Below are 15,592 nucleotides of genomic sequence, written 5' to 3'. Positions count from 1 at the left end.
TCTGTGTTGCCTCATAGCAGAGCCCATCTTCTGGAAGAGCACTGCTGCTGGCATGGGGCTGGCAGGCAGCTCTGCAGCTGAACGGATGTGGAACACAGGCCTCCTGGCTCTGTGTTAGTCCCTGTGTTTTCAAATAGGGAAAAGTTGAATTACTGCAGGTTACAAGGTGGGAACTCCATCTTGTTTGTATTTCCAGTGGTTTTTTTTTTTCACTCTAAAGCAGGCTGGTGTGGTTTTGTCAAAGGGGGTGTTGGTATTACTTGATAGCCCTTTCTCATGTTTTCTTTGCTGCTGAATGGAAAAGGGAGAAGTGGGTCTTCCTGCTCTTTTAGCGGTATGTTTTTCTTCCCAGGAATTATCCTAGCATATAAAATGAAACAAGAGCCCTCAGATAGCATCAACACTTAGGGTTGGTCTAACTGCGCTATTTAATGGCAATGTCTTGTTTTTTCTCTGGAGAGAAGAAAATGTACCCCATTAAGTGCTCATGTTTCAAGTCCACACCCTGGGGGATAAATATTTCAAATATTAATGCTGAGTAATTTTTAAAAGGTTCTGTGTGCATTTTATTTTAAGCATCCTGCGAATTATTTAAGACGGTTAAAACGAAATGCATTGAGACCAGCTCATCCCATCATCAGTGCGTGGTGATTTAAAGAGTCTGCTCCTACCCACCACCAGCACAGGCGTGCATCCGATCAGGGCATTGGTACAATAAGGAAATTGTAATCTGCTGCCGTGGATCTGTAGTTAGACAAGATGTACAATTTACATAAACACTGGAGCGAAGGGAACACTCTAAATATCCTTTCACTCTAACACAGTCACATGCATTGCAAATGAGTTACTCTTTTGGAAAAAGAAGTCAAACCTGACTTGCATGGAAGTTCTCAGCTATTAACATCAGCGGAGCCAGTGACTCCAGCCAGAACTTCTGTGATTTCCTTGATATCCCTCTGGCTTAGTACATCACTCTAACTTTCCCATATGTGTTCTCTGATTTATAACACAGCAGTACTTTATTTTGTAAAATTCTGTCATACACTCAGCTCTGCCAAAAGATTCGTATGTTATTGATCAAACAAATTCCCCCTGTTCCAGGATTTCGGCTGTTCTGAGTCTGGTGGTAACTGAGTGCGATGGTCGATCGCACAAGGTGGTGGAGAAAGACAATGTCCTGGCACTTATTGCTGCTGATCAATAAGTTATCCTTCAGTTTGCAAAATGGAACTGCTTTTTCCACCTGCCACTGCCGCATCTCATCCTGAGAGCTCATCCATCAGCTGTGAAGTGCTGGTGGCTCATGGTCATTTGTGGGGAGGATGACGATGATGATGTTGGATTTTAGTGGTGTTGGGAGGAGGATTAACAAGAATTTCATTTCCACTCCTTCACAGGCAATTAGCGACAGCTGCTGCTGGAGAAAGGGCGTGATGATTAACACAGTGACCTTTGCAAAGATCAGCTTCCCTTCTTGGAGGGATTCCTTTCGGCTGGACTCATGAGCCATTAGCACTAGGCACAGAGTGGGATGCATGGGTGCTCTGGGGGTTGGTGGAATGAGGCCTCTGTTTCACTATTAACATAATTAGGTTGTAATAAAAAGGGGTTTCCTAGTAGACTGTGAGGCATTTGCTCTGCTTCAGGGTTTTCTGCTTCTTTAAAGCTCCAGAGCTAGGTTTTGCCAGCATCCACAGGAACGTGGTCCTGCGTCCTCCAGACATCAGCTCGCTCTTCAGGGCTGATTCGGTTCATGAGATCTTACTCACTAACTTTGGTATTTGTGGTGAGAATAAGGCGAAAGGGAAAGAAATCCAGTCTGGAGGTTTGCAAGTGGGGAGAGCCAAGCAAATCCAATTTGGGTTTTTACTGCGTGTGATGGTTTGCAATCCAGCATGAAGCTGACGGCCACAAGTGACAAATAAAACAACTCATGGCATGGTCAGCACCAATAGCGATGTGCCTGGACCTGGATGATCCAAGACCAGCACTGACCACATAAGCAAGCTCCCAGCCTTTCTCATTCCCCTTTCCACCCGCCTTTCTTCCCACCCCTCACCCAGGTTAGCCTCTGTAATGTCTTCACTTAAAAACCCTGTAGAGCTGCAATTATTACGAGGCGTAATGACCCATGATTTCTGTAATGCTTTATTTTGTTCACTTTCAGCATGTTTTCATTCCCCAATCAAATAAAGAGTATTAAAAAACCTACCAAGAACAAAGCCTTCGCTTCCCATTTGTGAGGAAAATGCTTCTAAAGCTCTATTCGTGCTACACAGGTAAATAATTAGATTTTTAATGAATTAGCTTTGCTTTGAAGATGAAGGCTGTAATGTTCCTAATTAAGTTGGGAAGGGAAACACAGATTTGGGTGTTTTTCACCCAAAAAGGGGGGAAAAGAGGATTGCCAATGCAGATGAGGCTGGGGACCACCTTGGTCTCAGCCCCATCTCGTGGGACCTCTGTTCTTGCAGCACCTTCTTTCAACATTGTTTGTATTCATTCTTCCAGTGTTTTCCCATGGCAGTGAATTCAGAGATATCATATACTTTCTCTGTGCAATACATTTTCTTTTATCAGTTTCAAATTAATATTTCAACTGAATGGTTACTCCTATTTTGTGAGATGAGAAGGATGGAATTCTGTGATATATTTTCATTATATCAATCTGGTTTATATGCTTTTCGTCATGAGCCCTATTATTATACCCATCCTAAGATGAATAATCTCGTATATTATTTTCTTTCTTTCTCCATAGAGCAGGGTGGGTGTTTTTTCAGGCCTTTGATCATTCTCATCACCCTTTTCTAAAGCCCCTTTTAAGTCTGTAATAATACTCCTTTTCAGATGAGGTGAAAACTATTCTGGGGTTAGTCAGCATCATTTTAATAATGTTATAATCTTCACACTGTTATTCCCTATCCTGTCCACTAAGCAGACTAACATCTTGTTTGCCTCCTTTTCCACCTCCCTTTTTCCCCTGGATTGCTGCTGCCTGAAGAGCAGCATCAAGATGCTGATGGTCTCCTTCCTAGTTAATATTGTTAATTAAAAAACAGGTGAAAAGTACCTTGCTCCCCCTGCCCCCAATTAATTTGTACCCATCAGCCTTGATGTCAATTTGCCATTTTATTGCCTTTTCTCCCGGTCATTTGCTTCTTTTCTGGCTCTGACGAGCTTACCTTTGTGTCAGCTCTGCATTTGGCTACTTCACAAATTCATCTTCTTCTCCAGATCCTCACTAAATCTATTAGACGGTGAGTTTAATACCAATCCATATGGCTTCCTCCTGATAGTTAACCTTTTGCTATGGTGAAAATTCACTATTTAATTCTGCCTTCTTTATCTTCAGCTCAGTGTCAGTATTTGCCCTCTTCCGTTCTCCTCCTTAGCTGTTTTGCAGCAAAATGAATTGCCAGCTGTTTTCTCTGCCTTGTTAAATCCCTTGAATGGGTTGATAAAACCCCAGGAAAAATCAGGACTAGTTCCCCTTGCAGAAGCTGGGGGTGGTTTATGCCTACCAGGGATTTCCTCACCTGCCAATGCTTTTGTTTGCAGCAGGTACAACCCGGGGGATTTGCAGTGATCTTGAGCTCTCTGTATCATTCAGTGTGATTTACCCTTGGAGCTGGGCTGCAGGAAGAGATCCCAAACCGGTTCTGCAGGTATCTGAGAGCAGTCTGATGGCTTCTGCTGCCTCCTCTATCCTGATCCAAGATATTTGCTGCATAGGTGATGGGCATCACTGTTTGCTTTCCTAATTTCTGAGTTTCTACATCCTTGCTTTAGAGCCTACACCCCTCCTGCAGCAGCCTGGGGAGCTTTTGGGGTCCAGGCATAGGTATCCCTGTGTCCTGCTTTCCTTCTTGGAAGGGGAATTATGTTACCATCCATATTATGGTTCACCATGCTCATAATGGGAAATCTACTTAGCCTTGAAAACTTACTTCTTAGGACTTTAAAGCTTATTCTTGGAAGTATCTGTGTGGATGTTGTCTGAACTCGATCTCAGATGCAAACAGTTGCTCCTACTTTGAAATAATAAGGTGCAGGTGATACATATTTTCCTCTCTCTTTCTGATGGCATATGGGCTGAGTCATTAAACTCCAGCAAGGAGACATGCAACAGGAATATGATCAAAACCTACTGCTGGAAAAACGAGAAATGGTGACTTAAGGGAGCCCATGTTCCCTGGGTAGAGACCATCAGTGGAGAGATGCGTTGCATTTCTATCTCATTATGCAGAGCTCTTGAAGGTTGAAATGTTGTTAAATATACCACAGGCTCTTCTTAAATGGCTTTATTAGAAGAAAGCCCTGCTCCCCCCTCCCCACCACCAGATTGCAGCTGGTAGCAGTGCTTGCTTTATTTGAGGATCATTTTGTCAGGCAGGCTGACTTTTAATAAGCCTTTTGTGCCAGCTGATGTGTTAGTTCAGCACGATGGTGATAGAGTGGGATGCTCAAATCCAGCAGCCAACCCAGAGCAGTGCGAGAGCCTCCATGGTGCGGGGCTGATCACTCCTGCTAACATCACCCAGCCAGGCAGCCAGTGCCTTTTACTGGGTAGGGACACTGGGTACCTCTTTGTAACATGCCATAGACCATGATGCTGCAGAATAGCTCCATGACTGGTCAGGATGGTGCTTGAGCACAGGCTCTAGGCTGAAGCACAGTAATGGCACAGAGGAGTGCGTTTGACTGGTATGATTGTTACATAATGGACCTTATTCAGGGTAGCACACATGCTATCCTATACTGCCAAAATATTTATGATTTTAAAAGATGAGTCTAAGACTAGGTACGATGGTCTGCTGGCTCATGGAAGCAGAGACGATGTAACTGTCATCTTGCTCCTCTTACAGGAGCACAGTTACCCTTTCCTCAGGTTGGAAGGAAAAAACCTGTTCCATCTTCATCCTGCTTGGCAAGGCAAGGACTTTTGGGGGGTATTTTAGATGCTCAACTATCCTCTCTATTTCTTTCTGCTACTTAAGAGGACATATTTAGTGTCACAATTTAACCTGTAGCTCCACGTACCCCTGCAGAGTTGCTTCCAAGTGGCTTTTTGGAGGCTGTGTTTGGGTTTAGTTCACGGTGAGTCTCTAAAGGGGTTTTCTTCCTTCTACAGCCAAAAAAGCAAAGGGCAACATTTTGTTTTCAGTGGTATAAAATGTTTATTGTAGAGTGACTGTGTACCTGTGTGTCTTAATACCTGTGTGCTTCGCTAACCGTCAGATTTCCATGTAAAGCAGTACTATCCTTTTCTGCTGAGTTTAATTCACCGATACGGTACAGAAACTCCTCTAATATCCATTTTAATGGTCCAGTGAAATTCTGTTAGCAAAATACCTAATGAACGCTGCGATTCAATCAGGGCAATCTAGAGTGTAATGTGTGGAGCAGTGCCAGCATTATATCAATCATTAAACATCAAAACATAAAAGGAAGAAAGTCCCTAATCATCATCTAACTCCAGGAGTTCCTGTGAATGGCTGCGGACGAAGCCAGGCGTAGGCAGCCTGGGATGGGGACAGGGATGGTGGGATGGATCACCAGCTCCATTCCCTGGGCTTCACCAGTTGCATTTTTGGATTCCATAGGTGCTGTAGAATGGGGAAAGGATTGTTTGTGTGCTCTGGAGTCCCCTTAGGCCCTTGCAAGTCCTAGAGCGGGAGCAGTTACTTATTGAAGGGGTGCTTCAAGTAAAACAAAGGAATAGTCATTGCAGGGACATTTTCTGTAGGCAGTTTAGTTTTCTGCTCCAGCTCCCTTTGCAGTGTGAACTGAGGACTGCACTTTCTTTTCTGCCTCTTTTTGCCCTGGGAACTCTTGTAACAGGCGGGTCAAAAGGTGCCGTTGTGCTCTCAAAGCCCAGATTTCATGAGGATAAACGGTTTAGTGGTTTGAGGGTTGTTTTGAGTTTTTTAAACAAAGTCTCTTGAAAGTCTTCCTAATGAGAAGCAAATCCAGCTAGCAAAGACTTTGCATTTACTTTTGAAAAGATTGAATTGGAGGGAAAGCTCTGGCTTTGGCCATGGCTCTGCTCTGCTGGGAGAGGTTATCTGCAGAGAACAAAACCAGAAGTAATTGGTCCTGAAATACGGACACGTTTAAAATGCACTGCAGGTTCCCTGGGAGGCTGGAGTGTGAGCTGAAAGAGTAATGCAGAAGAATACAGAATTATAATATTCCTGACTGTATATATAAAGAGATATATATAGACATAAATAGATATGGAGGGCTGTGAGGTTTCATGGTGGGGTTTTATTGGCACTGGGCTGATTTTGTGCCCATCTGCTGGTTTAGGATCCGATTAGGTATTTGCTTTCACTCAAAATTTGAAAATGGATAAGCTGAGTGGACACAGATGTCCCAGCCCTGACCTCTGCAAGCCTGGTTTGCACTTTATAGTCACTTAAATAAGAATGAAGCCGCAGAATTCTCCATCACAGAGAAATACTTGTTGTTAAACGGATGCTGACTTGGATGGATGAAAGCCTTTGGGAATGCTGCAGGTCAGCTCTGTGGAGCTCCTATAAGGTTCCAAGGGAGCGCCCCAGGAGCCCTACCAGCGTGTGCCCATCACTGCACGCTGCTGCATCCTGGCTGCTGGGGAAGGGACCGATTCAAGCATCCCTGCCTGCTGCTTCACCAGCAGTTCACGCTGTCACCCAGCAAACCCAGCAGAGGGTTCTCAGCTGGCAGCCGTGGCCAGGCACAGCCGGGGCCAGAGAAGGGAGCAGAGGGGGAGCTGTGGGTCAGTGAGTGATGCTCAGCTGGACGCTTCCTATGGCTACTGCTCCCCCCTCCAGGGATACACCCCCAGATCCACTCCCATAGCGCTGGGATGGACAGATGGAGGCTGGAGCTCAGCTGTTCCCAGTGCTGCCTTCTCTGGCCTGTTTGAAGCTGCTGGATGCTCGCTTGGAGCCTTAGAGCCAGCCTGTTTCTAAAGACAAGCTTTGCAAAAGACCGTTGGGTGCAAATATTAAGCATGACAAGGTGAGAAATGGGTTATTTGCAGGGCACTGGGCATGCACGATGTGTGCTGTAAGTTTGAGAGGATTTTGGTCTCCCAGCTCTGTCCTGCAGACAATTGCCTAACTCTGAGTTTCTTTCTTTATTAAACCAGTGTATTTTAAGCCTGAAGCATTGTGTTATCTCCCAAGAAAAAGTTAGCCAAGTCTTCTTTTAATATAGTTATAGCTACAGGAGTTTTTATCCTGCAGTGCTTGAGTCTGGAGATATTTTAAGAGCTCTGCTATCTTGTGCTGGGAGGGAATACAATAAATATGTAGATAGGGAGTGCTGCTGCTTTGAAAGGTAAAGGGCCTGTGCTGAACTGACACGAGCTGAAAAATTTGTTCAGCCTAATTAGCAGCAAATCACTTCTGTGTCCAACCTTCCTTATGGAGATGGGAACCAGTTCCCTCCCCATTTATCCTCTGATGCCCTTTGTGGCTTTTCAGAGAGCCCTGGCTGAGGGGTTTTGTGAGGACGGCAGATCCGCATCCACGGGTCTTTGCAGCCCGGCGAGTGCAAAATGGCATTACTGGAAATTCATGGGAAACTGTTCCAGCCATCCTGGGCTTTGTCTCGGACTGTTGGAGCTGTCACCGGAACCGGGCACGATCGATCAGCTTTTAAATTTCATGAAATTTTAATTAAAGAATGGAAAGCCTCTGAAGACATCACAGGACAAGAGCAGTGGAAACAAATACAATTTCACTTCCAACCATTAGCTAGAAAAGCAGTAAATGGTTGACTGCACATCGCCATTGCAGTTCTAATGAAAAGTACAGCTCTTGGCTTCGGCGGGCAGGTCATTAGTGACGGAATAATCAGTGACATTTCCCTTCTAAATCCGACACAAACGAAGTGCAGTGCTCTGGAAAAAGCCATTAAGTGCAAAGCCTTGCCTTTACTCTGCTCCCAGGTATTGCAGGATGAGATCTAATGGCAGCCTTTAGCTGTGATTTGGCTTTGATAGCATCTATGGGATAGTAACCCCCTGGTATGCTGAAAGCCAAATGCTTCCAGCCTTGCACAGGCATGATTCCTGCTGCCCTCCTGTCTTGCAAAGGCAGAAAGTGAAGACTTGTTCCTTGCTGCTGTTCACAGATGCAGCCCGTGAAAGATACAAGTAGGAAAACCTATAATCTAGGGTACTACTGGGAAGCTGAAAGGTTTATTCTTATGCCTGCGAGGTGCCAGCAGGTAAAGCCCTAGCTCATCACGCAGTCAATTTAAAGGCTGACATCCCTCTGTGAATTCCCGTGGCAGCTCCCAGGGCGGGGTGTTAACCTGTTTATGTGCACATTCTCCAAGGTTTTCTCAATGGGAGTGGAAAGCGAGCGGCACCACACAGGAAAAAGGAAGGACTGGCCCTGTTTGTGTCTGTATCTTAACCTTCTGTGAATAACGTGTTGTCAGATGGACGGAGTCATCAAACGGGTGTGACTTCCTCTGCTCCCTCCCCACGTGCCACTGGCTTTGAAAATAACACTGAAAGGTTAATAGGAGCCAGACGGCCTTGGGGGTGCCCTGGTGTTGAAGCAGGGAATCTTTAAGAAGGGTTTTTTTTTTAGGGGGAAGAGAACCCATGGGGGAAACTTTTCCTAGGCAAAAGCATGCCTGGGAAGCACTGTTGTCTTGGAAACTCACTGCTTTGGAGCTGGGTATGTCTGATCTTCAAAATTCCTTTTTCTTTACGGACTCCAAAATAGAAGCAGTCAGCGTGTCTTTTTTCAATGGCTCTGATGTATATTTAGCCCTGTGCTGGGAAGTTCCAGTGCAGTGATTTTGGTCATTAGCTCTCCTGGTTGTGGGCTCTCTCGTTAGCTCTCCTGTAGACCCTGGGCTAAAGGTCTACTAGTCAGTGGATAAATCTGTTCTGGGTATAGTCCAGACTTGTAACTCCTTTAACTCCTGTGAGTTAAAGCCTTACTAAAAACACAGGAGTGACCACAGATAAAAGTAGATTTTTTTTTAAATGAGTGGTTTCATTAATAATGGGTTAAAAAACAGCCCAGGAAAGTTCATTAGCAGCTAACTGATTCCATTCCCAGCTATTGTGTAGTTAGTTCCAGCTGAAAGCTCTTAATAGTTTTATTGCTTAAAAAAGGCATGTTGATAAGATGTTGGTTTAAAGAAAAAGCTTTGTTACCCTATCAGAAGTTTATTTTTATATATTTTATATGTGATGTATCCTTAAGGTGTGTATCCAAACACTTGGATTTATACAAGCCTCCAGGCAGCTATTTCCTGACATTCTTTATCCTGCCATGTTTCAGAAAGGTTAGGAGGTGCTGCCTCCTCCCTGCCCTCATGTCCCTGCACAGCCGCATCGCTCTTCCCACTGTCTTGCTTTCCATCACTCATGCTCATCCATGAGATGCCCTGTGCCACCTGTAGAAGACCATCAAGATGCTGTCCAGGGGTTGTCTGGAATTACCCACTTGAACACTCTTTGACTTGTGCTCTTAAAACTCTTTCCTTTGTATGCCATAAGGAATCCAAAGCAAGGAGCAAGGTGATTGAAAATATTGATGTTCCTTGGGTTTGTCTTTAACAGGCCATCACCACCAGTGCTTTCAGTTCTCATTTCACTTGATTGATTCCCTGCTGCTCACTCCAGCAGTCACCATCTCACACCCCCAAACTTCCAGAGGGAGATGCAGAATATTGCTTGTAAAATCAATGCCAGCAGCTGACTCCCCTGTCTGAGTATATAGTGAAGAACTAACTACCATGCGACTTATTCTTCGCTGTGTGCTTCGATCACAGAGAACCAGATTGCATTTCTATGTGACCTGGAAACCGAAGTTGAAAGAGAAAAACAGGAGTAGCTTTTTAATTGTAGTTCTGCGACTTAAGCTGCCCTCTCTTCCCCTCTCACTGACCAGCGTGCTGGACCACAACTCCCTAAATCCACATGGATTGTGGAGGTAGGGGATGTACGAGTGATGAGCATCGCTTTTGTGGCTTGAAACCCTTTGGAGCCCAGAGGAGAAAGCGTCTCTCTCTTTTTCCATCCGCAGGTGACATTGTGGACATCTACCAGCGGGAGTTCCTCGCCCTCCGGGACCGGCTGCACGCAGCCGAGCAGGAGAGCCTGAAGCGCTCAAAGGAGCTCAACCTGGTCCTGGAGGAGATCAAGAGGGCGATCTCGGAGAAGCAGGCCCTGCGGGATATAAACCGGACCTGGAGCAGCTTATCTGGTGAATAAACAGAGACGTTGAGGATCTCGGGCTGTGTGGAAGCTGTTGCTAATGAGGAGGTAGAGAGGTGTGTGTGCGTGTGCGCAGGGCTGCGGACAGGACCTGCTCTTCTCTCCCCCAGCACCAGCAAATCGTGGGGTTCAGAGGGGCTTGGGAACCCTTAAACTCCTGTTTAATTAGAGGGGCACAGGCATCGTTAAACACTGAGATTTACCTCTGCCGAGGATTTGCCCATTTGCTTGCTTACAAGCTTTTTATTTCCCTTGCAAGTCATACATGCCTTTTCCTATGGCTGTATTGAATCCATATGGAAAACGGGGATCCAAAGAGAGGGCAGGGCAGGGAGTTAGGCTGGCTGAGCACCCCTTGCCCATTTATTTGTTCTTTTTTCTTTAAGTTGCACAGTTGAAGAAAATTGGATCCCTACAGAGAGATCTGATTTGACCTTCATTTTATCTTCATTCTCCCCCCTACTTCCCAAATATTTTGGGACTTCTTTAAGGCCCTCCTGGCTCCTGCTGAACTTTAATTGGGTCTGTGGTAGCATGTTAAAGGTTGGCCTGATTTCTTATAACCCAGCAGTAGTCTCGGGTGGCCAGGCTGCTCCAAAAAGGCTTTTTGCCTTGCAATCTCTTCCTACCTACCGTGCCTTGCAATTGATTCCCTTTTCCTTTTTAAGACGAAACCAAGTTAAAACTGTGGAATATCACCAACAAGAATGTGCTGCACCTTCCCACCATCTTCCATCATTTGCCACATTTGCTGTCAAAGGAGAACAGTCTGCAGCCAGCCGTGCATGTGGGACAGGGGCGCACTGGAGGTAAATGGGAATTAGTGCTGCTTCTGGTGCTCTTCCTCACCTTGGTGCCTGTCCCTCCCCTTTCCTCCATGCCTGGATGTGGTATGGATATGAGCAGGGCTGGAGGAACGGCTGCATGCATCATGCAAGCTTCCTTGGTGACACGTGGGGTGGGTAAGCCATGTCACGTCTGCGAGTCTATGGGGTAGTGCTGTGTCTGCTCTTGACTGGCACTGAAACGTTCTCGACGCTTCTGCCAGATATATTTTGCTGCTTTCCATCTCCAGAGTGCTCTAGGCTTTGCCTGGAAGGTGGTCAGATGAAAGCATAGTTTGCAGGGAGTTTCATGGAGACTTTCAAGTTGTCATAGGCGACAAATCCCATCTGAAATAGGACTTTGGTTACTAGACAGTTCCTCCCTGCTCCCAAATCCCAACCCAAAGCCAAAGACCTGACTCTTAAACTGATGTGCTTCTGGCCATGGAGGGGATTTGGAGAACAAATGTGATCCCGAAGCTACCATTCACAGGCAGAAAAGGCCCCTAAGAGAGGGAGGGGTTGGGGATGTTTCCTTAGACACCAGACTTCAGGGAGAAAAGGAGTCTGTCTGACTGCCCTGCCAGGGTGCCCTGCCAGCCTGGCACACTGGGGTGCTGCTGGTTGGTACTGGGCTGAGGGACAGGAGTATGGGAACACTGCTTAGCCCAGGAACCCGCCAGCCTACTCATCACTGCTGGTGTTTAATGATGGAGCATGGCACCAAGCAGGTGTCGTAGGAGCAGAGCAAAGAGCCTTGTCCCAGCACACCCCCCCTCTCTAAAATCTCTCCATGGCCCTGGGCAGTGTCTGTCGTGATGGGAATCCCCAGCGTGAAGCGGGAGGTGCATTCCTACCTCACCGACACCCTCAACTCCCTCATCTCGGAGCTCACTCAGCAGGAGAAGGAGGACTCCGTCATCGTCGTCCTCATTGCTGAGGTAAGACAGAGCTTTGCCTGTTTACCCCATTTCCCTGGCCCCCATCCCATCCCGCTGTCTGCCAAACAGGATGGCTGCTCACCTGCAGGTCAGCTCTGCTGCTTGCTGGGGCAGATAAGCCCAGCCTTGGGCTGCTGCCTGACCAGCATTATTAGGTGTATCCTGCCCATAATGAAACACTGATTGGGCCATAATGGGTCAGCATGTGAGCAGGCAAACACATAACATTAGCAACTGCTGGTGTAGCACATGCATTTATCTTTTCCATCTAAACTGGGATGGCTTTTGGTTGGTTATTCCCAAAACATGCTGGAGCAGCCCTGTGGTCATGTCTAGGGGAGCTCCCAGACCTGCTTCTGAAGCAGTTTTGTTTCTCTGTGTACCTGTGAGACAGCACTAACGCCCTTTCGGAACCTCAAAGTCCACTGATTTGGGGCTGGGATTAGCATGCCTCTTCATACTGGTATCTGGAGCCCAGAATCAGTTGCTGAATCCAAGGGCTAAAAAGCCTTGATACATTAATCCATGAGAGCTGCTTTTGTGTATGGGTTTAGATGGTTATTTTTCTCCATGGCTTTCCCCTCAGGATTATTTTCTTGAGCCTGAAGTGCGTTTGTCTTAATTTCCAGAAATCCGATGAGAAAGATAAACCTCAGTTTATCAGCATGTTACGGGGAGCGGAACAGAGATAAATGTCTGGGTTTCCTGCCTATTTACCCATAATGTGATGTTTTGAGTAGCATTTGGCCTTCAGGTCTCTGGCTGGTATTTTGTACAGGAAGGTGTGCACAGATGGGGGCAACCTAAAGTGGCCGGGATGATGTTGAGTCCTGGCCATCATTTCCCTTTGAGCCAGGACAGGTTTGATGGCTGTTTTCAGAGCAGGGGAGTTAAAGCAAGAGATGTTTTAAGCAACTTGACCAAAACCATGTCCTGTTTTGGACGGCAGTAATGTTTTTTGTAGTTGACTTGGAAATGAGGTGCACACTGTGATGGCAGCTCCTGACCTTCCTGGGGTACCTGTAATGAGGGAAGTGAATAATGAATACTTTAGTTCTGGTACTGCGAAGTGCAGGAGCACACGCACCATATCCCAGTAACGGCTATGGTAGACGTTGCAGAGCACCACCACCATTGCTGTCCTCTCTTGCCAAGCTTGCTCTCGTAGCTGCACAACATCCTTTTGCCGAGCTTTGACCACGGCCGTGCCCGCTGTGCCTCTTCCCAAAGTGTTTCTTGGTGTACCTGCACTTGGCATTGCTTGTTAGAGTTCCTCTCTCGTGGGATAAAGAGTAAACAGTGGAGAGGGTGGTATGAACCTGGAGTGGACACTGGATAATTTGGAGACTCGGGACAATAAGTGGAGCAAGCAAATGTCCTTTTGGGGATGGGGCTTTCCCATTTCTGACCCATTTCTAACCACCACGAGTTTCAACCACAGTGGCTGGGCTGCCTGGGAGAGCTGGGGGCTCCTTGGCTGGTGGAGGGGAGCCCTGGCGTGAGCTGGACAGCTCGGCTGTCACCAGCACATGATAACCACTTCAGTGGCAGCCAGGTGCTTGGAGCAGAGCTGTGTGTTTGCTCCCAAAGCCAGGAGCATCTTTCCTATCTTTGTTTTTACTGTTGCTGTTTCTTGGCAGCACTGGGGTAAGAAATCAATCCACCACTGGGAGCCTGAGCCCTGTTTGGGAAAGGGACCTTTTTCCTCTTGAGAAAACGCTCCCTTGTCACCATTCCAGTGTGGAAACCCTGTCCTCAGCTTGACACATACATCCCCAGCATCTCACTTCTCACCTCTGCCTGGCGCCAAGCACAGCAGCAGCTGGTCCCCGCTTCTGTGATGCTGCGTCTGCAGGTCCACCCAAGACATGAAGTCCCATGATCCATACAGCAGCCCAAAACAATGCCACCAACAGGAAGCAGGTCTCCTGCCCTTTGTTCTTAGATTTTGTATTCCCGGTCACTGTGCAGATGGTTTCTGTCCGGTGCCTGTCCCTATATTTGCACTTAATCTCGCCTGCAGATAGCGGTGTGCGGCACTGATGGCCTTTGCCCCCCAACTGTTAACGGGTTGCCGGGTTGATTGTGGGAAGAAACTGTTTTTCTAGGAAGAAAAGCATCAAAATGAACCTGAAATGAAAAATGCACACTTATAAATAGACCCCTCTTTTTCACAAAAGGGGCGGGGATCCTTTTCTGCCAAGAGTATTTGCTTGGATGAAAGACAGTTTCTATGGAGAAAATAAATAGTCCAGGAGTTAACACTTTGTGCACTCGCTTGGCGTTGGCAGGGGCAGAAGTTACAGGAGAGAGCACGTGGGGAAGATGTGCAGGGTCTTGAGTCCTTTGGTGAGTGATGGCTTTCGTTAACACTGGCCATAAAGGAGGGCTTCTAAAAGTCCATCAGCATGGGGAGAGTGATTAAATGGGATAAAGGGAGACATGGAGGTGGTGCAGAGGTGCTGGCAGTCCCCCTGGAGTGTGCTGGAGGGGATTTGTGAGCCACGGGGAGCACAGGCTGAGGCTGAAGCCTCTAACACTGCTTATCTTCTGTTTTCAGACGGATCCGCAGTACACAGCCGGAGTGGCAGAAAACATCAAAAACTTGTAAGCAGTTCCAAGTGACTACAGCTGTACAGTCTGTGCCTGTCGTGAGGCCAGGGAACGGCTTCTTTAAGGAGAAAATACACACTTTGCTGCTTCCCTTTTGGGTTTATTTTTTGTTGCTGTTTTCTTTCTTCTGTTCTTAGACTCTGCACTGTCTTTGCTATTGCTGCTGCTTTCTGCTGGTCCTAAAATGCCTCCTGTGTGTGGCTTCCAGTCGGCTGCTTTGTGCTCGCGGGATGTAACACACGCAGTAATGCTGTTTCGTTTTGCGCTCTCTGTCCTGTGGCGTTGTGAGAGGATGGATTGATTTAGGTTTCCAGCAATCCTGGCACTTGTTTCTGTGTCTAGTACAGCCCTCTACCTGCTCTGCAGAGTCAGAGCAACTGGGCAATGTGGAAAGCACACCCGAATGCTCCTGCCTTCTTTTGCTTTAAAATCCGTGATCCGTTTTTCTTCCCGCTCCAGCCTGTTTGTTTTCCCCTTGTTTCAGGCACTAGTTACATTAGTCTCTCACGCTAGCTGCTATTTATGTCCTGGAGTCTTAGTGGCTTTTGCAGCTTCATCTGTGGCTGTTTAAGCAACAGCCAGTGATGGATTTTTAACTGTGAGCTGGTCCAGGCGTTAACAGCATCAGAGCTCGGAGGCAAAAGAAGAGGGTGGTGAGAGAAGAGGCTGTGACTCCCATCCAGCTCCTGCGATGATTGCATGTTTCTAAAAGACCACAGTCACTGTAAGGAGGAGATGCAAAAGGGCAGCGCCCTGTATCCCAAGCCGATATCCCTGTATCCTCCCAGCGCCCCGTATCCCAAACCGATGATGGGAGAGGGGCTGAGGCATGCGTGGGGAGGGTTGTGTTCCCGGGCACTTGCAGGAGAGCTGAAACAGAGCCCTCCATCTTGCTGTGCAGGAGCTGGCAGAGCTCCCCTCCTTCTGCTTGCTGGCAGGGGGATGCACTTATCGGGGGATAATGGACTGATTGTCCGATG

At 47.0% G+C, this 15,592-nt stretch overlaps 1 protein-coding gene across 2 annotated transcripts in view; it reads left to right on the top strand.

The window, feature by feature from the left end:
* MGAT4B (alpha-1,3-mannosyl-glycoprotein 4-beta-N-acetylglucosaminyltransferase B) overlaps window positions 1-15,592 on the top strand; it is a 50,569-nt gene that overhangs the window by 25,226 nt on the left and 9,751 nt on the right. Inside the window, exons 2-5 of one of the 2 annotated variants that reach the window (XM_057409526.1) lie at window positions 10,044-10,223; window positions 10,903-11,043; window positions 11,866-11,999; window positions 14,560-14,606. In XM_057409526.1, coding sequence (XP_057265509.1) covers window positions 10,044-10,223; window positions 10,903-11,043; window positions 11,866-11,999; window positions 14,560-14,606 — 502 coding nt within the window. The remainder of the gene's footprint in view (window positions 1-10,043; window positions 10,224-10,902; window positions 11,044-11,865; window positions 12,000-14,559; window positions 14,607-15,592) is intronic. The other variant, XM_057409527.1, reaches the window with a different exon arrangement.

This window comes from Pezoporus wallicus, unplaced genomic scaffold (assembly GCF_028554395.1).
Source record: "Pezoporus wallicus isolate ANWC-B61680 ecotype Strahan unplaced genomic scaffold, APGP_CSIRO_Pwel_v1 contig_8166, whole genome shotgun sequence".
In the NCBI taxonomy this organism is placed as follows: domain Eukaryota; kingdom Metazoa; phylum Chordata; class Aves; order Psittaciformes; family Psittacidae; genus Pezoporus; species Pezoporus wallicus.
This window is presented reverse-complemented; position numbering and strand designations above follow the sequence as displayed.